General features: G+C 50.9%; 1 protein-coding gene across 1 annotated transcript; it reads left to right on the top strand.

Moving 5' to 3' along the window:
• Positions 1 to 26,041, top strand: CCND2 (cyclin D2). Its single transcript, XM_032874838.1, has 5 exons — positions 1 to 501; positions 2,343 to 2,558; positions 5,172 to 5,331; positions 14,625 to 14,773; positions 24,364 to 26,041. Exons 1-5 carry the CDS (start codon positions 307 to 309, stop codon positions 24,511 to 24,513), a joined length of 870 nt encoding a protein of 289 aa, XP_032730729.1. The 5' UTR covers positions 1 to 306; the 3' UTR covers positions 24,514 to 26,041.
• Positions 26,042 to 26,945: the final 904 nt, after the last annotated feature.

Genomic DNA, 26,945 nt, shown 5'->3' with positions numbered 1-26,945 from the left:
CTGCCCAGCCAGTTTGCGTCACTGCCTCGCAGAGCAGAGAAGAGCGAGCAGGGGAGAGCGAGACAAGTTTGAAGGGGAGGGCAGGCAGAGTTAGCAGCCCCCGAGGCTCTCCTCTCCCACCGCCCATCCCTTTCCTCTCTTCTCCCCCAGCCTCTCTCTCTCTCTGCCCCATAACTTTTCTCTCGAAAAGCCCCTATTTAACCAAAGGAAGGAGGTAAGGGGAACCCTCTCCCCTCCCCCCTCCCAAAACCCCCCAACTTTTCCAGTCCGGAGAAAGCAGGGCAGCGAGCGGGCACCCGGCTGGCCATGGAGCTGCTGTGCTGCGAGGTGGACCCGGTCCGCAGGGCCGTGCCAGACGCCAACCTGCTATACGACGACCGCGTTTTGCAGAACTTGCTCACCATCGAGGAGCGCTACCTTCCCCAGTGCTCCTACTTCAAATGCGTGCAGAAGGACATCCAGCCCTATATGCGCAGGATGGTGGCCACCTGGATGCTGGAGGTAAGCCTGCAGACAGACTCTGTCTGTCCCCATCCGAATACTCGGCCACCCCCACCCCCACCCCGCAGGGACCCTAAAACTGGGAGAGGGCAGGCTCCGCGCTAGCCTGTCCGCTCCGGTGCGCGAGTTTACCCCGCGCCCTTTGGCGAGACGCGTGGCTTCGTTTCTGTTCCCTGCAGGATGCAAGACTGACTGGGGGAGGGGAGGGGGGAAAAGGGAGGGGGGAGGAAAATCTGGGAGAAATGAGGCTGTCCTGGGGCGGGGGTGGGGGAGCATCCCGCGCGCGTGTGCCTGCATGTGGCTGCCTCTTCTTCCCACCCCCATCCCGACCTGTCTTTGGCGAAGCCGCGGCTGCTTTCGGTGCAGTTGAAATCGGGGGCCCCAACGTAAAAAAAAAGCAGCCCCCCAAAGGCCAGAGCAAATTCGCCCTAGCTTCAGGTCCCCGCATGTGGTCGCGACTCCGCGTTGGCACTTAAGGGGGGGGGAGGGAGGGGGAGGAGGGAGGAGGAGAGAAACGGAGAATTCAGGAGCCCCGGAAGTCGCAATGAAGAAACGTGTGTTTTAGGGGAACCCAAAAGAACCACTTCTTCACCCTTGCTCCAAATCTTTGCCGAGCAAGCCGTGTGCCCACGTATGCACAGCTCTGGACCTGCCGTGGTTTCGCCATGTTGCTTTGCAAACTCCGGTTGGAAAGGCTGGAAAACGTCGCCCGCCTCCCTCCCCGCACCCCGTTATCCCGGCCACCCCACTTGTAATAGTGCCCTCTCCCCCAACCCCCACCTCACGAAGGTTACTTACAGTTTGGCTTTCCAGGTTCCTCGGTGCGGAGATTTGGGTGGGGTAGGAAGAGGGGGGAGGAGGTGTGTGTAGGGGGGGATGTCGGGGCACCCCTAAAGGAGAGGTCAGAGTCCCCCGTGCCTCTCTCCGGCGGCTCCCCGTTCCTCGGCTTTCCCCCAGCTCGGCACCACGGTCCCCAGTTTCTGCCCTTGTGGGCCGCAGCCGGACACTCCCGCCGAGACGCTCACCCCTCCAAGTTTCCCCTCGGGATCCAAAGCCCTAGGGGTCGAGATACAGACCTTTCCGGCACCCGAAACCTCCGTTTCGGGAAGCCTGGATCCTCTTTGGGGTTTTCACGCCAAAACGGCTTTTCTAGGATATTTCCTCGATTTTTAATTATTTTTTGAAACCGTCTCCCCATGCCCCGAGTCCAGCCGCCGAGGCTGCGGCTCTTCCTCCTCTCCTCCCTCCCCCTCTCTTCCCCAGCTCTCCCCACCCACCCCCCCAATAGCGGCGTCTGGGTCGCAGGGACCCCCCCGGGCATTTTTTCCAATTGTCGGGAATGATAGAGCAGGGTCTGGGGGTCCGAATGAGACCAAGAAGAAGACCCCCGGAGCTTTCAGAATATTTTTATTGATTTTTTGAAAAGATGACGAAATCCAAAAAAGAGAGTGTGAGTGAGTTAGAGTGAGCAAAGAAGTCAGTAGCCAAAGGGAGCGTCGCCGAGCCGGCGGCTACTGCGCATTTGTTTGTCTCCTGGGTTCGGATCTTCCATTCACCTCCTTTTTTACGTTCCTGGGGAACACCCCAGGGCGGATGGACTCTTTAGATTTTCTCCGTTTTCCTCGTTTTTATTCTTATCACATATTCTACTCCCCTCCCCCTCCCCACTCAAGAATTAAATATTTTTGCTTGTTTCCATAGGTTATGCCTTTTCTTTCTCTCTTTCTTTCTTTCCTTCTTTCTTTCTTTCTTTCTTTCTTTCTTTCTTTTTTTCTTTTTTTTGTCTTTTCCTGGTACTATTCCCTTCACCCCCCTCAACCCTTTCCCCGCTCCCATTGTAGGTCTGCGAGGAACAGAAGTGTGAAGAGGAGGTCTTCCCTTTGGCCATGAATTACCTGGACCGCTTCTTGGCTGGGGTCCCAACTCCTAAGACCCATCTGCAGCTCCTGGGGGCTGTGTGCATGTTCCTGGCCTCCAAGCTCAAAGAGACTATCCCTCTGACGGCAGAGAAGTTGTGCATTTATACTGACAACTCCATCAAGCCTCAGGAGCTGCTGGTAATGACCCTCTCCTTTCTTCCCCCCTTGCTCTTCGTCCTTCCATCTTTGCTCTCTCCAGGCCTGATAAGCTTCTACCCACTGCTCCCCAAACAAATGCTTTGGATCCCAGATTACCACACCGCTGGAATTTTCACATTTTGGGAGACAACGCTTTTAATATGAAATTTTTTTTTTGTTCCTACTGTGTTCCAGGCACTGTGCTAAGCACTACGGTTACATCCATGAATAAGATCCCCCGAGACATTTGTGTTGGTGAAATTCATTTGCAGTTGTGTGCCCATGCGTGCGTGTGTGCGTGTGTGCGCGCGCGTAGGGGAGACTTGGGACATAGTGATAACCTTTTAATTAAATTCCAAATTTTCAACCACAGAATTCTGAGAAATAGTTCGACTTCTCACATGGTAAGAATGTCTTCACATGATAGTGTTTTGTGATGTGTCTCCTAAGAATCCAGAGTTCAAAGGTCCTATGAAGTCTCAAGATACCGAAAGATACCTGTACATAGTAGCTGTTCACTAAATATCATCACATTGACTTTTGACCCAAGTCCAAATTTGGTGTTTTATTGGAGGAATCTGAGGCCTGGGTTCCTAGCTCCAGTGGGGCGGTGACCTCTGTCCCATGACAGGGGTCTTCTCTTGACTCTGGTTTTCTGCCAGCAAACCCCTCCTCTTCCACCCCAATCTTTTTCCCTGCGGCTTCACACCAGGCATCCATGTTGCTGCAGTGTGGAACGGTAGGGTGGCTCCCAGGCCCACCTTCCTTGGTTTGCACACCTTTCTCTGCACTGTTCGCAAAAAGGGGCACCCCTCTGACCGCCCCTCCCCCTCTTCACTGGCGAGGCCTGCACAAAGTCCACAGGGCTCGGACAGGCTGGTAGAACTGAGCTCTTTGTGAGAGGCCTCCCTTTCTGGGGCTGTGCTGCCATCTAGTGTCAGACATGTGCAAGGACGGGGGAGGAATTGCGGGGAATGTCGAGAGAGGGGGCATGAATGACTTCACCTTTGAACCGCTGCCAGATTTCAGCTGCTTCTGGTTTGGTCCGGGAGGCCCAGAAAGGTGCTTTCTTCTGGGAGATCTGCTTCCTTTAATAATAGTACAAGAAGAGTGTTTTAGATTCACATTCCCCTGTGAGAAGAAAAGGCTGGAATTTCAAGCCATCTTAGAAGACATGGGCTGTTTAGTAATTTTGTCTTTTTTTCCTCCCCCCGCCCCCACACCCCAACCCTCTGTAAAAAGCCAAGGCAGACTTTAAAGCATGTAAAGAAATTGTTAGAATTCGTTATTAGTTTGTTTTTCTCGTGGGAGACCAGGAAAATGAATCTTCCATTTGGTTTGTTTATTTCAACATGATGGTGGACAATGGTGTTCTTCAGGACACCCCAGTTTTTTCCAGGACCAGCCAAGCTAATGAATATTGCTTCACAAAACCCTGCCTGTGTTTTCCATTCCCTATCTCTTTATCCCAGAAGCTGGGATCCGGAGAAGTCCTAGTTTACACTGGAGAAAGCTGGGGTCCAGCAAGGGGAAGGGAGTCGCCCCAGACCACACAGCCTCTTAGTGCTTCAGGAGGGGGCTGGGGCTCTGGTTCCTGGCTTAGCAAATGGAAGAGAGCCTGGGGGGTTTTAGGGCAAACGCGGGAGCAGGGTGGTCTCTGCATCTCTTTCTTCTGAAGGCAATTAATTGGATAGGCCCGTTTTCCCTCTGACGGCACATAATTTTAGGGTTTCTTTTTGGCTTGTTTTACTTTCAGCACAAGTCCCCAAATGTATCCCGATAAGGGAGAGAAGAAGTTTTTCACGAGGTGGGCTGCCCGTGAGAGTCGGGGTTGCATTGTCCCCCCTTGGCATTGAACGGAGGGATTCCGTGGCCCGTGCATAAGCACTTTCACTTTGCCCCAATCACCTCCTGCTGCAACGTGGGGTTACTAATGCCTGTCCAGTGGGTCCTTCAGTCATGATGACAAAGGCCTATGAAACATTTAGGTGAAAGGGCACTCTGTGGGTGGGTGTCTTTTCCCCAAGACTTACGCATTATGCGTGGAGGGGAAAGTTTTCAAGCAGAAAAGAAGGGCACTTTTTGGCACCAGCTACAAGTCAGCTGATTGGTTGCCCAGGAGTTGGGCCCAGGAACCTTAGTTTGACCTTTATCTGTGTACATCATTTTCCTGTGAGGATTTAAAAAACTATTAGTCCAGCGATAGAGACCTAGACAACAAATGACTACCTAAGGGCCACAATGACCTTAGCAGTATCTTTTCGCAGGTTCAGCTTTCTGGGTGGGCAAGCATCAGCACTGCCTGTAAGTCAAGGTTGGCGGGAGTGGGGAAGCCAAGAGGATAAGAAATAGGAGAAAACAGTCTTAGCAATAGATACCTGGGTTCTCCCTATTGCCGGTCCCGCCTCCCATTGGAAGCCTAAGAAGAGAGGTCAACAACTACCAAGCTTTGGGGGACACTTGACAAATGGGCCCACCTCCCCATCCAGCAGCGTCCTCATGAGCATCCTTAAAACCGATCTGGATCCCCACCCACGCCCACCCCTGTCCCAGACAGGACACCAGGTCCACCTTTGGGTTTTATACTCTTTTCTTCCTCCCTCCCTTCCTCAGGAGTGGGAGCTGGTGGTGCTGGGCAAATTGAAGTGGAACCTGGCCGCCGTCACCCCTCACGACTTCATCGAGCACATCCTTCGTAAGCTGCCCCAGCCGAGTGAGAAGTTGTCTCTGATCCGCAAGCATGCGCAGACCTTCATTGCTCTGTGTGCCACTGGTAGGAGCAGGCTGGAGCTGGAGGGGGCCTTGGGAGGGGCAGACGCATGCTGAAGATGCCCTTGTGGGGGGGGTCAAGGAGGTAGGGAGGTAGGGAGGATGGGGGTACTCCCTGGTATGGGCCTGAGGGGCTTAGGAGACGGGCTGTGTTTTCCCGACTATCTGAGCTGGTATATTCTTTTTTTCTCTGCTAAACTCATAAATGGTTTACGACGACAGGTGTGGTAAGGGGAAAAAAAAATACGGCCTGTAAAAATAATTCTTTATGATGTCTAAAGTGCTCTTTGAAGATTATATATACTGCTCTCTGGTTGTGTTTAAATCTTTAATCTTTTGAGGAAAAGGATGGCTTGGAGATAAGCCCAAGAGGAAATTTGGGGGCTGGGGGCAAATACAGGTTAAAGGAACACTGTCAAGATAAATACGAAGCTTGCCCTGATAAGGGAGGCCAAAGGAGTTCTTTTTACTGTAGGACACATATGTGTAGCTGTTCCCTCTGCTGGCGGGGGGAGTAAACCCTGCTGGCTCTCAGCAGGGACTCAGGTTCTCAGCATTAGGGTCTGATGCCTTCGCTTCAAGTGCTGGTGTTTTGATTTTGGTTGCAAGCTCTAACGTAGCAATCACGACTGGCTTTTTCATATTAAAAGCTTTCCACCCACCCTGTTGATCCCACAGTTGATACATAGTTCTTACTGGCCCATTTGCTTTGCACTTCCCCTAATAAACTAAAGGCAGTGGTTTGACACTGTCTCATGAAACTGAACCTTGGCCAGTTTCTACCATTGTTTTCCTGGTAGTGACCATGAGAGAGATCGTGGAACTTAATCTTCCAGGGGAGAGACACTATAGGTGAAGAACTGACCATCTGGGCAGATCTTTGGTTTCGGGGTGGGAGGTTGGTGGGTGAGTGGGGAGGGCTGGGGTGCAGAGAGATCAGCCCCAGTTTGCCAAGAGCTGTTGAATTTTATAGCTGGGACTCGTGGGGGAGTTAGGGGGTTAACTTCTTTCAATACCTTGTTACATGGTATTCATGAGTTAGTACAGACAGATCACACAGTAGGCCAAAGTGTGCATGCTGTGTTCTCAGTCAAAAGGTCAGGCTTTGCTACTTCTCCCTGGATGACCTTGGACAGGCTGCTTCACCTCTCTGAACCTCAGCTTCCATCTGCAAAACACGTCTGTGGGTACGTGATCTGTACAGGCTTTTCAGGGTATTTAGGAGAAGGAAAATCAGAAGGAGACGCCGGTGCAAGGAGGTGCTTTGTGAGCCCAGGAATGTGTAGACAATGTGTGGTGGCACTCTTTGTGAAAGCACCCCCATCTCGTACTCAGAACTTCATCCAAGTCCAGCAGGATCCCTTGCTCTGCCTTCGTGGGCTGGAGTGTCCCCAGGTACCCACACTGGAAGCCCGAGCATGGGTTTTTTCCACAGTCTTGCCCTTCCTGATCCAGACCCGTTCATCGGTTCCATGGCGTGTGTGTGTGTGTGTGTGTGTGTGTGTGTGTGTGTGTGCGCCCTATGCCCCTTTGTGGGAGAGTGAGCTGCCCTTCCCGCAGCCCTGAGGGGCCATTCTTTGGAGCCCCCCTGGACAGTAGCCATTCTTCTGCTTCCTCTCTTCTCCTTCTGTCTGGCCCGGGGCCCTAGAGGTCAGTCCCTCATTGACTTGTCATTTTGTCTCCCAGGCCCTTCCTCTCCATTGTCATGATTCACTGTGGGGGAGGAGTCAACCCGTCCTTTTTTCTCTGGCCCTAGGACAGCTGACCCCTTGACCCTAAGCTCCCCCATTGCCCAGCTGTTAGCCAGAGTTCTGCTTTGACCTTGTCTCTTGACTGACAGATCTTTTGGGGTCTGTCCACCCATCCCTCCATTCTCATCTCTGTTCGGGGTAAAGATGATGGGTGGAATTATCCAGGCATGGGTAGATCTCCAGATTCTGTAAAGGCTCGTTCTCCAAAATTGGGGCCCCACTTCTGGGCTCTTGCCTAGATCCTTGGGGTGGCTGCCAACTTTTTTGCCAGAGTAAGGAGCCTGGAACTCAGGTCCTGAGGACAGAGGTCTGTCAGAGGCAGGGGAAGACACAATGACTGCCTTTTGGGAGACTTGAGCTAACCTTGGACAGGAAGTGAGGAAGGATAGAAGGAATAACTCCAACCGAATGAAAACCACAAGCCTTAGGTACTAAGGTACTAAGTTTTAGGTGTGGACTGGTCAGACAGAGGGGCGTTCTCAGAAGTTTCCTGAGTCTGGGAAGGATGGGTCTGCCTCACAAGGCTTTTCTTCCTTGACCTGTGCGTGTGTCTGTATGAAGGACCGGGTTACATGGCAACCTCACAGTGTGGAGTTTTATAGCAGTTGGCTCGACAGTATAAAAGCCAAGGGCTGCTTTTCTTGGAGGAAACATCTCCCACTTAGAGGAGATACTGCATTTGGGGGCCGGGGGTGACAAATGGTTGACTGCCTAAGACCGTCTGGCAAGTAGTGGGCGCAAGTAACAGAGAACCAAAGGTAGGTGTGACACCGAGACCGTCCTGTCTGCGCCAGGTGCCTCACAGCCCAAAGCCGAAGAGGCACCTGGAGCCTGGGTTTGCAGGCCTACAAGGCCTACATTGGAGATGATGGCCAGCCCTGAGGCTGTGTGGCTAGTTGATGGGAAAGCTGGTTGTGAAAGAGCTGTCAGTTCCCTAGTCTGTGTGGGGAGTGCATGTGTGTATGTGAAAGGGGAATAGAGAGAGGGCAGGAGAGCAGAGAGGGGCTGTGAGAAGGGGAGTGAAGCTGCAGTTTTCCTCACAGGCTGGACGGTAAGATGGTGGCCAGGCCGAGAGGCGCCCTCCTGCCCCCTCCCTCCTCAGCTCAAAATGGCTTCTGGTAGGACAGAGTGCCTCCAACTGCCCAGTGTCCCTGTCAGAGCCAGTCATGGTCCACAGGGGCACTGAGGTGAGAAACAGACCTTCCTAACTGCCAGCCCCTGGCATCCACCCCCTTTCCTGAAGCTTTTGATCCTGGGGAGGCAGAACTGAGCCTTAGTGTCCACCTGGTTGTAGCTCTGATGGTAGAGTCCCCCAGGTCTGCAGATGAGGAAAGAAGGACCAGAGAAGATGACTCAGGATTGCACTCTCGCACTGGAAGATTCTTGATGCATGATATCATGCTCAACAGATGATTCCAGTTAGTCTAGAAAGGCGATGACCTTGAGTTTGAACTTGGTGTGGAGGTGGGGTGGAGGTGCTTAACCTCCCGACCCGGGGCACCCCACATGTCTCTCTTTGTGCCTCGGGCCGCACCTCAAGGTGCTGGGCTAAGCTCTTTGCTCCATGCACTTGAGTAGTCCCGCCCAAGATTCCTGACGCCAAGACCCGAGCCCTAGTGATGATGATACCCCTTGGGTTTCCAGTCTTCCTGGCTTTCCCTAAAGAAGATTCATGACCTTCCATCCTGAGGTATAATCATAGCCAGGACCTGGAGAGGGTAGGTGATGCAGCCCCTTATCCAAAAAGGGAGGTGTGCCCTAGTGGTGGCCAAGTGGGGAGACATTAGACCACCTTCCCATCTCAGAGCCCCCGCACCCTTTCTGCTGCTGACAGGGCATGGAAACTAGAGGAAGTGGCTGTTCTTCGGCAAGTGCACCTCATGGGTCAGGCAGTGGGACAGGGTTCTCTCAGTTCCCATCTGGCCGTAAAATGAATGAGGAGCAGGCTGCTTGCTGTTCTCCAGCCGTTTCCCTCCCTCCCTCCTCCCACCAAGGTGCCACATTGGCATCCCTTTGGCGAGGCATCCCGGGGGTGGTGGGTGAGGTGTGTGCCACCCACATCATCGCTGGGCCAAGGAGCACCCGGGATCCTGGCCTTTTTTAAATTCCACCTTGGTGCAGGTTGGAGGTGGGGGAGAGGTGGGGGAGATGGGAGACTAGGTCTTCTGGTTCTCGTCAGCCTCAGAGCAGATCTCTCTCGCCCCCTAGTGGTGATTCAAAGCACAGAGGTCACTCTTGGACTTCAAGGTCTCCATTCCTATAGCCAAAACAATCCGTGCTGAACTTACAGACAGGGCCATCTAATCTGTGGTTTCAACCCAGTTTAGCTCAGAGCTCTTCAGTGAAATCTTACCAGGGCGTGCAGATACCAAGTCTGACTATGAAGCCCTCGCTGCTCTGTTCCAGATTACAGAGCCCAATGGGGCCCTGGTAGTGTCTATGGCGGTCTTGGGAAGTTAAGTGGGCTATGCAGGTCACACAGCTTGCTGGTGCCACGGCTAGGACCTATCTCTGACCAGGGCTTGCTTTGGGGAGCTTTTCTGGCACTGCTGATAGGAAAATATCCCAGTTTTCCTTCGTGGGATGTGGGAGGTGGCCTTAAGGAGCTATTCACATTCTGTTAAGGTCTAAAGAGCACTGGGTTCATAGCTCAAAAGCTTCACCTTAACCCCAGGCCCAGGGTCAGGCATTAGACGGGTCAAGAATTCATAGATTCAGGGAGCCTGGGTGGCTCGTTTGGTAAAGCACCTGACTTCTGATCGTGGCTCTGGTCATGATCGCAAGGTTGTGAGATCGGAGCCCTGTGTCAGGCTCCGTGCTGGGCATGGTGTCTGCTTAATATTCTCTCTCTCCCTCTGTCTCGGCCCCCTCCAGTCACCAGCCCCCCAGGCACTTGTACTCACACACACACTCTCTCTCTTCCCCCCAAAAAAGAAAAAGAATTCATTGATTTCACCTGTAAAATGAAGTGTTTCGAAACTGATGAGTTTTACGTTGGTTTTTATTAATACTTCACCACTACTACTTGGATGAGTAAGCAATCAACAGAGCTGGGATTCCCCTAAGGTGTGCCCCTTGCCTCCCCCACCTCCCCAGGAGGGAGGAGGTCGTGTCAGAGGCTTCTAGTATGTGGGCATTGTTCCTTTGCTCTGGGCAAACCACACCTGAGGGAATATGGGGACACTGGGAAGGGAGTGGCCGACTTCTGTCTTCCATTTATTGTATAGGGGCCGTCGGTTTCTCCCACTTCTGACAAACCAGCGCGAGGCTTCGGGGACTCGATGAGGTCACTTCTGGGATGGAACACAAGTGATAGTGAAAGATGCTCTAGGCAGCACAGAGCCCTCATTCTTCCCGGCGGTCTCGGCACGGTGGGGCTGCTGTCAGCATCCGCCTGGAGCCCCGGGATACAGGGCCCTTCCTCCTCAGGCCTGCTGATGCTGAACCACATCTCCCAGGGGTCGGGATTACCCCTCACAGTCCCATAGAAGGTTCCCGTGGTCAGAATAGCGGTGGTAGGACACTGCTTGCTTACCAGGGGCCAGGCACTGTGTTTTTGCATGGATTATTTTAGTCCCATCCTCAGAACAACCCTACGAGGTGGGTCCAGTTATTCTCCTGATATGCTGGTGAGAAGATGGAGGCTCAGAGAGGTCAAGTATCTTGCCCATCTTCACACAGTGGGCTGGTGGTAGGACATCGGCCTTCCCATACTTCACCTTCCAGCTCTCCGAGCTGCTTGGCCCAAATTCTTCCCATGTCCTCAGATAGTCTTTATAAGTATCTTCATGCTTCTGTTCCCCTAAGCACCCCCTTTCTTTTGAGAAGTTTCTTTACTAGCTACCCATGCGGTATGCACCTCGCCATCTAGAATGCCCCGTATGCTGTGTTCTGTTACTACGTTTTTATATCTGGGGTGGGCGGGGTGGAGATTAATCCTTGCTTCTGGGAACGGGGAGGAGCACTTGTGATGACTCTGTAGGAATGGATCACTGGTCAGTTAATTGCCTTTTACTCAGCTGCGGAGGAAGGAAGGTCTCAGAAGTCACCTCTTACCATTCCGCGTGGGCAACGGAGGGTAGATGTAGACCCTCACCCCTGGATATGCTTTTTGCAACAAGATATAGCTTGTTGGTATTTTTGACCAAGAGAGGTAAGAGATTTCTGAGAGATTATTAGTTGGTATTTTATTTTTGCTGAAATAAAATAGTATTAGGAGGAAGTTTTACACAATTACTTCTGTTTCTTCCATATGTTTACATACATTTTCTATGACTCCTACTTCTGTCACCTGCACGTGCACATGTGTATTTTTATTCATATATTTCTGGAAGGTTGTCATCTTGGTCATAGCTTGCGTGCATGATGTTTGAACTTTCTGCCCACTCCCCCTGGCCAAGTGGATAAGTTTGAACCCTCTTCAGTCCAGTTACGTAGCCAAAGTTTAAAGTTTCCAGGACTGGCTGAGTGGGTTGGGTGAAACTTTCCACGGGTGAGTACAGAAGTGAGGTAACTAGAGCTAGTACAAGGACACGACCCTTCAGATATTTTATTTGGGTGTTTTCCTCTGTGCTGTTTCCCCTACCGACAGGGGGGTGTCCCTGAGTAGGGTCCTGGGGCAGCCCCTGAGGCCATGTGGAACTAGCAGTGCTCTCTGCAGAGAAATGCCTTGTGACTTCCCCAGCCAGTGGAAGCCATGCTCTCTTCTATTGATGCTTGTTGCGTTTCTTGGGGGTGGTTCTCATTCTAGATCCTTAAGGACGAGCAACATAGAGCTGGAAAGCACCTGGGGGGTTAGCCAGCTCACAGCCTTCCGACTTATTGGCCTAAACCATGAAGAAAGAAAGGCATTTTATAACACAACTCAGGATATACATAAATGGACATCAAACTGCTACAAAAGTTTCTCAAGACAGTATTTACTCTTACTACATGATTACTTCCTGATACTTTCTATCCTGTTCTGTTCGGTTAAACAGCAACAAAAACAGCCCACAAATGGGTTTCATGACCCAACTGTGAGTTGCAGCTGGAAGTTAGAAAAACACAGATCCAACCCCACCCTCTATTAGACAAATGGAATGCCAGGCGCTGGAGGAGGCAATGACTCACCCAAGGTCCCACAGTCTGGACTCGGCTTGTAGTGCTAATGTGTCCTCCTTTGGACCTACCCAGAGGAGAGCCTAGCAGCTGCTCACGAAGCTTGAGAAAGTCCCTGGTTTGCTCCCACGGTGTGGGGCAGAGGGGCAGCGCAGTGGCTGCGCGGCTCCTGTAGCTCTTCTCTGGCAGGGGGAGCACTACCCAGCCTGAGCTGCCCAGAGGCAGCTAGCTTCTCGTACGCAGTGCTCCCCATTTCTGGAAGGCAGAGGACAGTAATCCCAGGAGGAGGCCCCTCAGCGTTTTCCTAAGCAAAACACAAAGTGGGGAGAGAAGGGCGGGGGGAGATCCAGTCCTGGCAACTTTAGCACCTGCCGCACCCAAGGACCACCCGGATATACCCCCTGGCTTCCAGAAGTTAATTAGTTTGCTAAAATTAGGAGTCAGTTTTGCGTGCAGTTGGACAACAAAAGATAGGCATGTGTGAGGTGTGCTTCCTGGTCGGTGCCTGGGACAGAGGAAAGGGAGGGCCAGGGATATCCTCCTGTCGTTCCCTGCCAGATGCTCCCACCCAGGGCCTTTGTGGGCCCACGGCCATGGGCTGGCTGCCTCATCTGCACTGTGAATGTCACAGGCGGAAGCTAACGAGGTTATTGGGCAGAGAAACACTCCTGTGAGCCCATGTGGAGGAGACCTACAGCAGAGCAGGAGGCAGGGAGGCCGCCTTTGGCACCGACCATGGGGGTAGAGAAGGCAGGGGAGGAGTTAGTGGACAGCAGGCGTGGGGCAGAACGCTGTGATTCGCATCCCTCAAGAGGCAGAGATGGGGAGTGGGCTAAGGAAAGAAAGCCAAGGAGAAAGACAGACGGACAGACGGCTGGGCTTGCTCTGTTCGTGGGATCCGGCCAAGATGGGAGGTGTGGGCACGGTTCAGTGGATCGGCAGAGTCACTGAGAACACCACCAACTTGATGCTGGACAATGGGGTCACCATTAAAGCGCTTTAATGGAATATGTCGTTTAACAAGGCATGGCACAGGAAGAAGGGGAAATACTAGGGTACACTCCTTTAATAGTTCAGCCTAGTGGTGATGCTGTAATTGGAAGTGTGACCCATGTCCCCCTTCTGTGTCTCCCTCCTGCCTGCCCCCTTGCACAGCTAGAGGCCGTGAACTCTGGGGTAATGCTAGAAGCAGAGGTAACACACTGGAGGATTTGCTCCACTCCAGGACTGACCAGAGACAGTGACAGGGTAGCGTCCTTCCCATATGAGCACAAGGCCCAGGTAAGGGCCCTTCCAGCCCTCAGAAGTCCGCCCCTTCTCCTCCCCCACGTGAGGGTAATTGTGCGCAGCTTATGTGGTGCATTCGTGGGTTACGGACTTACGGACGGGACTGTGCCCGTGGGTCATTAGCAGCTCTTAGAAGCAGTCACAGCACTCAGGTGGGGTGTCGTCCTCTCCTCCTGGTAACTGGGAAGTAGGTGATCTTGGTCACCTGGCTTCTTTGCAGGAGCGCTCAGAGGAACGGGAGGTGTTTGGTCTCCCAAGCTGAGCCAAGCATAGGAAAATCCCCTCTGTTTGCTTTTGGAGAAATGAAAATGGATGAGGGTTTGAGCTCCTTAAATTTATCCTCATTTTGTACTTCTCTTTAGCGAACTACTCTTTTTTTTTTTTTTTCCAGCCAGAAAATGGGAACTTTGGGCCCAAGAGCCATAAAATCTAAACCAAGTCACCCATCTGATTAGGGTGCAGTGGTGCATACTGGGTACCTGCTTTCTCTCCTCGTGTTCTAAGGGCCCTTGGCATTGGGGCTAGAAGTTGGGAATTGTGTGAAACTTGGCCTTCATCCCCTCCAATACTGCCTCTCTCACTTCCTTTTTTTTTTCATTTGTTTGTTTAAATAAAGTCATCTTTTGTTTTGGGCCGTATTAGTCCTTGCTGACTGTCCACAAAATAATAGGGCAAGGTAACATCAGGATTATTGGTCTTCATAAAATTGTACTCACTTGTATACTTTTCCTGCCTTCCACCATCTAGATCCTTTGGTCTGTCTCACTTATATGGCACCTGAGAGATTCATCTCTGACCTCCCTGCTCTGCTCCTGCCATGACCCTCAGAGGGGAATGCATCTCACTCACCTTCCTGCCCCTTGTCCCAGACAGGGTTGTGGGGACCTGAGTCTTCTCTCTGATAATTCCCTGTGTGTACTCAGATAAGCTCTCCAGCTTCTCTCCCTCCATTTCCCCATTTGGTTTGGGACCTTCCAGAGTGATGGCAAATAAATAAAGGGTATCTTGGGAAGGAAGACTCAGGAGAGGACGTGTCCGTTTGTGAGGGATCACCTGTGCAGCTGACCTCTCACCATCCTCTTTCTGAGTATCTTCAGGTTGAGGACCCCCGGATCCAAATTATTCCTGGGCCTTGAACCTCTGCCTCTTGTTCTCACAGACTTTAAGTTCGCCATGTACCCGCCATCGATGATCGCAACTGGAAGTGTGGGAGCCGCCATCTGTGGGCTCCAGCAGGATGAGGACGTGAGCTCGCTCACTGGCGATGCCCTGGTCGATCTGCTGGCCAAGATCACCAACACGGATGTGGTAGGTGGACGCCATCTTCTTGGTTAAAACCAGATAGCTCTTTTCTCAGCTCAGGGAAAGAGACACTTGGCTTGATGACGGTGTGTTGGAGGTACTTTTTAAATTTTTTTATTTTTGATGGTGGTTTCTGTTTTCCAAGATCCATCCTCCCAGTACAAAATTCCATGGACGAGACTTCCTCCTAAGGTTTTGAAAGCCAGTGTGCCATAAAATAGAGAAAAGAACCTAGCAAACAGATACGAGGTAGGAGGAGGGCTGTTTACTAATTTTCCTCCGTGGGCTTCCCCGTGGGTCTGAAGTGTTGCTTCATTTCCATTTATGTACATGTCCTCAGACTGCCTCTCCCCCACATTGTCAGGCTCAGGCTCTGCTTACACCCACTCAGGCGGAGACCCAGTGGAGAGAGGGCTGGAGCCCCGCTCTGCTTCACTGGGGGGTGGGTGGTATAGGGATCCAAGAGGTGCCCCACCTCCAGCAGGGTGTCTGGCCTTGACACACCTCTCAACCCCACCCGCCTCTCACTTCCCTTTTGTTTAATGTGGTAATGGATTAAGAAGTACTTCTAAGAGAATAAAGGGCCATAGTAATTCAAGGAACTATTATTAGCTATAGATTTTTCCATTCTTGTGCCGGTGGACTGCCCAGAGACTCTAACTCTGCTTGCCAGAATTTGCAGCTCCTTAGAAGAAAGGTCTTGAGAGACCAAGGTCAAGCGAGGCTCTGATTCAGCTGGTAGAAAACAGCAGTCCTTAGCAGGTCCAAGCCAGGGTGGCTCTGAGAGGTCAGAGAGACCGCTCCTGTGTCCTCCAGCCGAGGCTTTCCATGGGAGGTTTGGAGAGGGCTGGGTAACTGGCTGGGGGAGGGGGGAGGTCAGCTGTAGAGCCCGGGCTAGAACCTGGAAGCTCCCACTCCCCCCACCAACCTGGGAACGTTGCACAGTTGCACACCAACCGTAGCTCCTGAATCTTTTTGTTTGAGAAAAGCCTCTGCTTTGAAGGCAACTGGAGAATCCTATCAGCCAGGAGACCCTGGGGTGTCACCATGGAGAAGCTCAAGATGCAGACAAGCTTCACAGTCCCCCCTCTGGATGCTCCAGGGAGATTCGGAATGCCTTGCTGTGCGACTAGATTGAGTTAAGAGATAACGGGGCGTACAGGCCTGTGGCTGATGCCACATGGGGATGCTGATGGGAAGGCTGACAACCCCGAGGGCCTAGGGCTGCAGCTTGCTGGTTTTCTCTCCTCTCTATCTGTATTCTGCTTTGGGCTTTATTACCACCTCAAGGAGGTGGTGCAGGGAGGTGGTGAAGGGCCTCATGGAAACCCAGGTTCCTATTCTGAAGCAGATCTTAGATACGCCTTTAAAATTCTAGGTCCCAAACAGAGGCTTTCCACAGAGGCCTGTGCTACCGTCTACTACATGGTTCCCAAAACACAGCTCGAGAAGACCCCTTCCAGTGTGCTTTGCGTGAAGAGTGCTTTCCTAACCCTCCAGAGGCAAATCTGGGACAGAACGTAACGTTTATAGAAATGATGAGCTTCTTTCTTTTCCTGACTATCTCCTATTAAGGTTGCCTAACAAAAAGGACTCCCAACAGCAACCAGTTTAAGACAGGCTCTTCCCCGATCCCCAGAGACAAAAACGTCAGTGACAGCAGTTTGACCCCCCAAGCACTGTAACCTCTTTCCGATTTTTATGGACTTTGCCCTGGTTGGCTGGTGGCCCCACAGGCTCTGGCTTTCTCCCACATATTCCTTTCTCACCCCTCATTGGCTTCAGATGGACAGAGGTCACTCTGGAGGTGCCACTGAGTCTCTCCGGCCACTTTTCAAGACTTCAAACCAATTTCTCATCTTATACTGGAGAAACCACTTGCCCCTTTGAGATACTGTGTAGCTGGTGTATCGGTGTCAGTCAGCCGTCAGACCGGGTTAAATGAGTACAGAAGCCGCTAGAGGTCCCCTGCATTCCAGCTGCGGAACTGGAGATGCATGGGGCCCTCATTCTTACCCATGGGCCTCCGGGTCAGCATTTTAGTATTAACAACCAAGCATGAGCAAAGGAGAACTTTTTCAGACAACAGTCTCAGACCTCTGTGAGTTCTAAGCTCACCTGTGGGCCCCAGAGGCTTGCTCACTCTCCCCCAGCAATGTTTTTAGTAAAAAGGCTTGAGTCATCTCGGGTGAGGCTGGCCACCTGTGCCTGACTTCCAGGAGCTGTAGGTCTCCTCGCATCCATCAGGCCGTGTTCTCTGAAGTGCTGAGGCTCAAGAGTGAAGGAAAAGAAAAGGATTGGAATTCAGAAAGCATCGGTATCTTGGGGGGAGGCAAGTGTTGCTTCCTGAGCCCATTTACCATTTCATGAGTCAAGAAGCACTGTGTTGCAACCACTTCCTCTCCATTCATTTCTGGAGGGATTTATTAAAGGCTCACTTGTTGAAGACTTGCACGATGAGCAAGGCACGGAGGCAGAAATTCGGACCGGTGGGTCATGTATGGAAAATGGGCAGGGAACTGGGTGACTGTAAGGCAAATTACAAGTAAAGCATGCAAAACCCTAGCAAATTAAGCTCATCAGCAAATGAATGCAGAGGTGTTAAGAAGTATAAATGGAGGAGGAAAGCAGACCCAGAGGAAGGAGCTCACTAGGCCTAATGTGAAATGCAGGCTTCCTGGCAGAGGGCACTTGGCAAATAGGAATGTCCTTGAAATGGAGAAACCAAGAACGTGGTATGTATGTGCAGTGGGTTATGAGTCCGCCTTAAAGAGGAAGGGAAATCCGGACACACGCTGCAACATGGATGAGCCTTGGAAACACGTTCAGTGAAAGAAGCCAGATCCCAAAAGACACAGATGGGGCCACTTACTGGAGATACCTCACATAGTGGAATTCATGGAGACAGAAAGTTAAATCGGGGTTCCTAGGGTCCGGGAGTGGGAGGAAAAGGGAGTTCTTTAATGGGTATGGAGTTTTGCTTCAGGAGGATGAGAAAGTTCTGGAAATGGATGGTGGAGATGGTTATATGACAAAAGGAATATACTGAAGGCCACCGTACACCTGAGAATGGTGACGAGGGTAAATGTCACGTTTGGTTTATTTTGCCACAGTTGGAACATGGACACGCACACGCACACTGCTGTCAGACCCACAGTCTGAAATGCCCACAGGTTGGTGTCGAGCTCTCCCGTGGAGAAGTCAGGTGCACAGGGCCACATTCTGCCACACTGGCTGCGGCAGAATAGGACAGATGCGAACCAGGACCTGGAGTCCTGATGGTTCTGTGCCTGTCCCGGGCACCTTGTAATTTGTGACCTCCTCAAGCGGACGGTGTTCTCTGCCCACGTGTTGTCAGGGGCGGACTGGGGAAAGCGGGTCCCCTTGATTTCCTTTGAGATGGGCAGACAAGTGTCTCTAGCTCGCTGGCCAGTGGCAGATAGCTTTGATAGGAGGGACCCATGCGGCTCTGAGAAAGTCGGTCTTTGTTGCTCCCTCTGGTTGCCAAAATAAACCGGAACGCTTCATTCCAAAGAGAAAGCTGAGTGAGAAGCCTGACAGTTTTACGGGGAATAAAAGTCTCAGAGGGTGGTATATTTTAAGTACTTTTTCCTTCCAGTCATAAGTGTTGCTAAAAACAGACGCCAGCCAGCGAGGCGGTGCTGGCTTTGGGGAAACTTCTACCGGGGCTTCCGTTGCCAAGGGTGAGTTTGAGAGGAGGGATCGAGCGTCCTGGTTCCCCGGTGAAACTTTCCCGGCTTTGCCGGGCAGAGTCGGGGTTCCTCTTCCGTCCCTCGGCACTCGGCTCGTGCTTTGTGCCAGCGTTTATCTCACTGTTCGCTTGTCTATAGAGCCTCTGGAACAGGACCCAACTTTTACTGCGCTCTTTATCCAGAGCCCCTGGCAGAGTCTCGGGAATGATGCTGAAGAGAGGGAGGGAAGCAGGAAGGAAGGAACGGAGGACACAAAGGCCAGGCAGATGGGCTTAGAGTGTGTTTCTAAGTCTTTGGTCTCTCCAGACCTTTGGAAAGCCCTATATTTCTCAGCCTTCATTACATGCCAGGGTCCTGAGCAAAACCCATCACCTTCACGTGCCACGGTTTTACAAACCGTCTAATAAAAACGCAGAAGTCACGCTCCTGGGCCATGGCGATGCTGTGAAGCTGTTGGGAGATAATTCAACGGAAGCAGACGCTAGTCCCCTGGTCACCATATTCATCCTTTTCTGTCCCGTTCTTAAATATCACCCACGGAAGATTCCAGGATGCCCCTCCCTTGGGCTCATCCTGGCACGTTAGGATCTTGGTTGTCAGTGAGCTGTTAAAAACCTGTTCGCTGTGCAGGGGAAGAAGTCTCGATTTTGACTGCATGCTCTGGGCTGGGGCCCCCAGCCCCGTCTTTGTCCTCTTTGGAGAGAAGCACCGACCCCCTCCTGACACACCTTCCCTTACTATGGGCCCCTGTATGGCTGGGGCCGACGGGGCCTGTGGTCAAGAACCTTGGGAAGAGTGGCCAGAGGGGAGGCTGGGGGCGGGGGGAGGGGGATGGAATAGAACTGGAGGCTCAGGCTCCCCTTTCCTGCCTTATTTCTTCTGCGGGCTTCATTTGGTATGCAAGGAAATAAGCCAAACAGCCTGTGAAGAAAGGAAGAATGAGATAGTTTCCTAAGTTGTCTCTGCCTGAGCTGGCCGCGGGTCTGGGGCTCATTCAGCCCTTTGTCCCCCCGTTGAGTGCACTGCGTGTGTGGTGACAATGGCGTGGTGCAGTTACACTGAGGGCTAATGGTCGGAGTTCCGTCAGCCCATTCATGGAGGCCGAGGAGGGTGCAGGGCGCGGAGCCCGAGCCAGCGCGCAGAGGAAGTCGGAGGCCCGTGTAACGAGCTGGAGATCACAAACAGGGCTGTCAGGGCTCTGGGGCTGGGGGGCAGGGGCCAGGGAGGGAGCCTATCATCCTCGGAGTTGGAGGTCTGCCCGACCTCCAGCGCTGTGGAGTGCCACCTGTCCAGGCTGACAGACGAGCATTATGGCTTTCCTTTTAATCAGCTTAATTTGGGGCATCTTAACACAATGACGGGTGCTTTCGGAGGCTGCCGGAAAGCAGAGGTCCCAGAGCCACTGCACTTTGCATGCACGTAGCATCTTTTCACAGGAGGAGCTGTGGTCCCCCCCCCCCCCCCCCCCCCCCCCCACCCCCCGCCCCCCAGCCCCTTGGGCTACGTCTCCCTTTCTTGGAGATTGTCTGGCCTGTAGGTCTTTCCTCAGAGCTGGGAAGAAGCAGAGGGTCTCCGGGGAAAGCGTTCTGAAGCTGGAGGCTTGCCCGTTTACAGCCAGGCTTAGCCTGTATCTCAGCGTAACCCGGGAACGAGTTCCGTAACCGGGCTTCAGTTCCGTTCTCTAGCTGCACAATGTGGGCGTGTGGCTGTGTGAGCTCCCAAAGCCCTTCGGACCCCCAGGTCCCCTGACCCTGTAATTGCCTCCGTGTGGCGTCTTGTGATTCTGCCCTTCGGAAATAACTATGATTCTGCTCTACTCCAGCTTTGCCTCCTTTTCTTTTCGGGCCTTTGAACTTGTCCCCCCTCTTTTATTTCCTTCTCTCAGCTTGACCTTCCAGCACGAGCAGCCCCGCTGGTTGAGGCAGGGTTCCTCCTCTCTTCAGGTCACCACTACCCCCCACCCCAGTCCCGTGCATGGTCCTGCCCTGCTGCTCGGGAGAGTGGGAGCTCCTGGGGCGGGAATGGGGGCCTGTGAGGGGTGGGCACATCTGGCAGCAGGTAGTAACACCACCAACACATTTCTCTTTCCCTTCGCTTTCCATCAGCTCATAGAAAATTCTCGTGCTCTTTGCAAGTCCAAGAATGGTTCATAATGGAGGGTGTTAAAATACCAGGAGTGAGTTCTGTCTCAAGGAAGGTGGGGTGCTGATTTCTCTGTCACCACCATCACAGAGTAGACTGACATTGTTCTTACAAGACAAAACCCGTTAAAGTTTTTTTATCCAGTTAGGAATGTGCGATCTGCACTTGAAACTCAAGCTGATGATAGCCAAGCTGTGAAGAAGGGGACCATGAAGGAGGGTTAGGCAGAGGCCCCAGAGAACCTTCCAGGAGTGAGGGACATGACTGGCCCCAGAGAGGCTTAGCTTCCTGCTCTGTCCCAGATGAATCTAGAAGAGAGCAGGGGCTGGGGTTCAGGGTCCCTCATTTCTGGGGTAACTACTGTAGTCCTTTATCTTTTCAAGTGGGAGGTATCATATCAAGAGCTGGCCATGATCAGTCACGGTTTAGATTGGAATGAAAACAGAGCTGAGGAAGAGTGTTTTATGTGAAAGCTTCCTTCATTTTATTCAGGAAAGCCAGTACCACATGTTCTTGGCTGGAACTTACATAAACGTGACCCTTGAGGCCTTTGATCTTCAGTCCCATGGCTCTGAAAGTCCCGTAGAGGTGACTGTCCAGTGTCCCAGCCTTCCCTGTAGGATTTTTTCCAGAACTATTCTTAGAGGTTTCAGGCTGCTGGAAGGGAAGGCTGAATGCCAGAAACAGAATCGTTGGCGACCCCAGAATGAAGACTCTTAACACATTTCCCAGATCAGGTTCTTTCACTTTCTTGAGCTCTGGCTCATGTGAAGGACCGTCTTTCTCAGGGATGCTGATGTGGCTAACGCAGTGATAATCATGGAGTCCTGAGTTGGTTGTATTTCTGGGGTGGAAGGTGGGCTGTCCCCGATAACCTTCCCATGGCACCGAAATACAGCCTCTGAGGAAGGAAAGCTGGACAGGATCCGTGGGAGGCACCAGGGTTCTCGCGGGGGAGGGTCTTCTACATGACCTTCTCCTTCACTTTAGGGACTCTTCTCCAAATGGCTGTGCCATGGGAAACCCTCTCGTTAAAGAGGCCTTGAGGCTGACACTTGACTGGCATTTCTTTCAGAATTTCATTGTTCAGAGCTATTGTCTGTCCCTCACTTACACACACACCATCCCTCAATCAGGTGGGAATCCTGCCACCCTCTGTAAAACCCTTTATGGCACACCTGAAACTAATAGAACACATGTATTAATTATACATTGGGGGAGAAAAATAAATTCTTTTTGCCATATGCTTGGGATAGAATTTGTCATCCCTGGAGGCAAGCATGCAGTTACCGTCCCTATGGTACGGAGGGGTTCTGACCCAACCCCCTGTCCTCCTAGAAAAAAAATCTTATAAACTTAACCTTCACCAGCTCCTGAAAGACCTCTGGAGCGGACGGACATCCTGTCACAACTGGCCGGATTCAACTCATTATTCTCTGTGAGAAAAAAGAAAGAGGAAATTAACATTCATTTAAATTCTGTAGCCCCTCATTTCTCAGTGAGGAGTTCAGGGGAATGGGGGAAGGCAGCGAGCACCTGAGATCTGAGACGGGGCGTTTGAGGACAGTGTTAGACTCCCTAGCATGGCCTCTGAGAACACGTCGGCTTCTTCAGACGGTGCTCAAATGGAGAGCAAGCCACCTATTCCAGTTTTGGAAGGAAAACCGACTGTGGGCCCTACCGTCCACCTGTGATGCAGGACCTTCCCAGGGAAAGTGGAGAGTCCTTTGCCTCAAGCTGTTGTTTGCCTTGTTGGCCCACACCAGCTTTATCTTTATTTAAGATCCATTTTCTTTAGATTGTAAGGCTTTTAGGTTTTCCACTATCTACTGAAATAGATGCGCCCTTAGAAACGTGATGGCTTTTGTCTTCACGATGAGCTCATGGGGCGAGTGGGGAGTGACCTGGGAGCCCAGCCCCTGGGTGTGTGGGCTTTGGAGGAGGCCCACAGGCAAGGTTTCCAGTCAGTACTTAGGGGGTCGGACAGGGTAGAGGATGAGACCGGTACACGCCACAGAAGTCTGAGAGATGTTGCCAGCCCCTGACAGCTCACTTATTTGGAGTGGCCCAGAGATCTCTGTGCCTGGGTTTTGTCTCTCTCATCCCATGAGCCACCCCCAATGCCATACCCACCGTGCTTCCTTCAGCAATCTGGAGCAAATGCTTATCCATACCTCATCTCTAAGAAATTGAAATAATTCTTTCAGCCTCCAGGATGGGTTTGTTGTTTGTTATCACAAGAAATGGGATTCACTTATTGAATTGAGCACCTTATCTATAGCACAAGAGGTCACCTTTACCCTATGAGTGTGTTTTGTCCTTATTCTACAAGTTGGGGAACAGATCCGAGAAGTGAAATGACCCCGCTGCTGTGGGTGGGTCGCAAATACGACTCTCCCTTTCTTCATTTGTCTCACATTTTGGGTGATACCCTGTCTCCGCCCTTCACAATCGGGCAGCTGTTGTTCCTAATTTTTTTTTTTTTAAGATTTTATTTATTTATTTGACAGACAGAGATCACAAGTAGGCAGAGAGGCAGGCAGAGAGAGGGGGAAGCAGGCTCCCCACTGAGCAGAGAGCCCGATGCAGCCTAATCCCAGGACCCTGGGATCATGACCTGAGCCAAAGGCAGAGGCTTTAACCAAGTGAGCCACCCAGGCGCCCTGTTGTTCCTAATCTTAAGTTTCGTAGAAAGCTGCAGTTTGAAATATGGCATGGACGAGATAGGAATGGAATATTTGGAGGCATGAAAACTGTGTCCCTTTATTTTAGATCTTCGGAAAATAAAGATAATGCTTTTGTGCTTGGCAAACAGTAGCCTCTAGGCTACAGTGAAAATTGCACAGTGAAACGAAAAAAGGGGAAGCCTAGATTAAGCTGTGGGAAGACCCCAACAGAGTCTATTTAACTTATTTTCCATGTAGATGCCCCGTGAGTTCAGAAAGGGAGCCAGGGGAGGGGGGCACGTATCTGCTAAGAGTGATTTTCTCTACCTTGAGCTGCTAAGTGTCAGCCCCCCTCCCAGTGACACCCGAGTGTGGCACATTCCATGGCACCCCACTAATGGAAGCTTCTGCCTGCGGCAAATTTATTCTGAATTTTCCCTACCAAATATAGACTAATATCAAACAATGCTGCAGATTCTTACTTATTCCCCAGTTGGACAGCTCCAATGTCCAGAGTTCTGTCAACATTCCGTGTTGCAGTTCTGTGAGAACTGAGGGCGGTAAGGAAGCAGGGAAAAGGAGGTTTTCTTTTTAAGAGCTTAGGCGGTTTCTTGAGCCCAGTTCAGTCCATTTCCTTCTTACCCATCCTCAGGTGCACCACCAGCCTAGCTCTGCGGCTCTGTCTGTGGCGCTGGCCTTCGCCTCGTCCCCGTCACCTCCCAGGGTCCAAAGCAGAAAGCCCCCAGTTGGCGCTGTGATGACGGGGTGCAGGGTGTCCGTAAAATGCTCAGAATCTTGGCCAGACTCTCACGCGCAATGGTCTCAACTGGGCTTCTGCCAAAATCCCGATTCTGTTTCGATGGATCTGGAATGGGCCGGGATAAGGGGGTGCCGATGTTGCCGGCGGTGCACCCCACTCGGAGCAGTGTGGTCCCACGGCTCTGCCGAGACACATCTTTCTATCGGGAAACCGGCACGTAGCGCGCAAGGCTTCGGCTGTGTGTGTTTTCTTCTTAAGTGCGCCGCCCACCGTTGGTCTTGCTCACAGCTCTGATCTGACCTCTTCTCCTTCTAGGACTGCCTCAAAGCCTGCCAGGAGCAGATTGAGGTGGTGCTGCTCAACAGCCTGCAGCAGTTCCGTCAGGACCAGGGGGAGGGGTCCAAGTCGGAGGATGAGCTGGACCAGGCCAGCACCCCTACGGACGTGCGGGATATTGACCTGTGAGGACGCGGTCGGGCCGAATGGGAGAGACGCGTTCACATCTGCTCTCTCCTTCTCTCTGGTTGTGTTTTGTTCTTTATGTTTTAGGATAAAACTTTAAAAACAAAAACAAAAAAAAAATTCTGCCCCCACCTAGATCGCATTGAAAGATCTTTTTAGAAGTGAGAGAAAAAGGTCCTATAAAAACGGAATAACTAAAAGCATTTGGTGCCTATTTGAAGTACAACAGAAGGGAATCCCTTTGTATATGCGAACAGTTATTGTTTGATTATGTTAAAGGTAATAGTAAAATGCTTACAGGAAAACCTGCAGAGTAGCTAGAGAAAATGTACGCCTGCAAATATGGGAACAAATTAGACGAGGCTTTTTTTTTTTTTCATGTTATGAACTAGCATGTACACACCCCTTGTAGGATAATTTCAAGGAACTTGCGTATGCCATTTATGGCATGATTAGATTGCAAAGCAATGAACTCAAAGAATTAGAAATAAGGGACACGATGGGGAGGGAGTACAAAACAATCTCTCAACCTGATTGAACCATTTTGGATGTAGAAGCCCCTTTGCTCTCGACCACCTGTTTGTTACTAAGTCTGGAGCATAGCTGACTCTAGTTACGAACTCTTGCTGTCTACAGTAGCTGCTACCTAAAAGAGATGTTTTATTTTGCCGGTTGGACACAGGTGATTGGATGCTGGGTTTCATGCGTTTTTGACATCTTGCTTCTTCTTCCAAACATGGTTCATTGCAGACACCACCATATTTTTATCAAAAGGGGCAATCTAGCTTTGGGCCAGAACCAAAACTCCTATGAGTTGGAGGCAGATGGAGACCAAGGGTGGGATCTGGAATGGAATCTTTTCTCTTAATGTATTCAAGAGGGCAATGTGACCTTGGCATCCTTTATTAAAAAACTGATTTTTTTGGTGCTGATTGGCATGTCTGGTCCACAGTTTAGCATTGTTATAAACCATTCCATTCGAAAAGCACTTTGAAACATTGTTCCCGAGGGATAGATGGGATGGTTTATGCAAGTCATGCTGAATAGACTCCTCCCTTCTTCTCCTGTGCTCCTCCCCTCCTGCCCAAGTCGGGTGACTATTCACTTCTGGTATCTGACATTCTCTGGTACACAGTTCTGGTATCCCTACCGGGACTCAAGAGACACCCCTTTCCACCGACATTCCCATCACAACATTCCTCCAAAAAGCCTACAAAGATCTGTTACCATTTCGATGGCAAAGAAGGATCTTAATTCCCACCTATATACTTCTCCTTTGGACATGGAAAGAAAAGTTACCGCTGGTGCAGACAGACAGCTGAATAGCAGAGTGTGGCATTTTGTTCCCTTTTCCGTTTTTCGTTAATTTCATTGCAAAGTTGTATTCAGCGTACTTGAATTTTTTTTCCTCTCCACTTCTTAGAGGCATTCAGTTAGCAAAGAGGTTGGAGCAACAACTTTTTTTTTTTTTTTGCACAATTATAATTGACAGGTAATGAAGCTATTAAAATATTTGCCTTTTTAATCAGAACAGGGCTGCTTTGAAGAATTATTTTATACACAGATTCTGCCTTGTTTCGTAGTATGAGGGTTGAAGATGGAGAAAAATCTAAGGTCTCTTATTTTTCATTTTATTGTGTTCAGTTTTTTATGATTATTTTTTTTTTTTGCGCTGCTAAGAAGCTAAGATCATTCATCCTTATTCACATTAACAGTACCTAGCTGTAATGTTTCACAGAGTGTGCTGCTATTTTATAAACATTTTTATAATATATTATTTTACTGCTTAAATTCCAAGTCCTGAAGTAGATGGTTGAGATAGGAGTTCTTCGTACTGGAAAAGCCCTTCCATAGTTTTTTCTTCTGGTAGCGTATTATGTTTTTTTTTTTTTTTCCGTTTTGTTTTGTTTTTTCCTTTTGTTTTTGTTTTTGGGTTTTTTTTTTGTTTTGTTTTTTCTCTCTCTCTCTCATCACATTCTTCAAAGACGGAGCATTCTTTACCTCAGGTTTACTGGACAAACTCAATAGCTACAAAAGAAAATGATTCACATTTTTATTTTCATAATACCTCACAACCGCATAGTTTCTGCTTGGGAGCCGTTAGTGTGGGGAAAGGAGAGGTCAGCGAGGAGGCCACAAGCCCCTCTCAGGTGGAGGGTGGGATGGATTTGGCCCTTGGGTCTGACACCTGGGGACCTTTTCAGTCATGAAGGTCATTAGGCTTCCATTTTGACTCCGGTATCCTTATCATGATGGAAAAAATACAATTGAACCAAGGGATTTCCCCTCCTCCCCCCCCCCCCCAGGCCAGATGTTCAGCACAAACATTTGTGCAGTGAACTAGGAAGTCATAATTTGCACTAGGTACGAGGTATCAGGAGACAAACAGAAGAACTCCAGCAGGCTACTTGGAGATCCTCATCTTGTGGCCCTTT

Source organism: Lontra canadensis, unplaced genomic scaffold (genome assembly GCF_010015895.1).
Source record: "Lontra canadensis isolate GAN:19392208 unplaced genomic scaffold, GSC_riverotter_1.0 scaffold53, whole genome shotgun sequence".
Lineage (NCBI taxonomy): Eukaryota > Metazoa > Chordata > Mammalia > Carnivora > Mustelidae > Lontra > Lontra canadensis.
The sequence above is the reverse complement of the archived record's forward strand: the minus strand, read 5'-3'. Positions and strand labels throughout refer to the sequence as shown.

What these genes read in the sequence shown, in the direction of transcription:
- CCND2 (XM_032874838.1), top strand. Translation starts at nt 307, where the DNA reads ATGGAGCTGCTGTGCTGCGAGGTGGACCCGGTCCGCAGGGCCGTGCCA. An exon ending in TCAAGCCTCAGGAGCTGCTG is followed by an intron (nt 2,559 to 5,171) that starts GTAATGACCCTC and finishes TCCCTTCCTCAG; the next exon opens with GAGTGGGAGCTGGTGGTGCT. An exon ending in CATTGCTCTGTGTGCCACTG is followed by an intron (nt 5,332 to 14,624) that starts GTAGGAGCAGGC and finishes TTGTTCTCACAG; the next exon opens with ACTTTAAGTTCGCCATGTAC.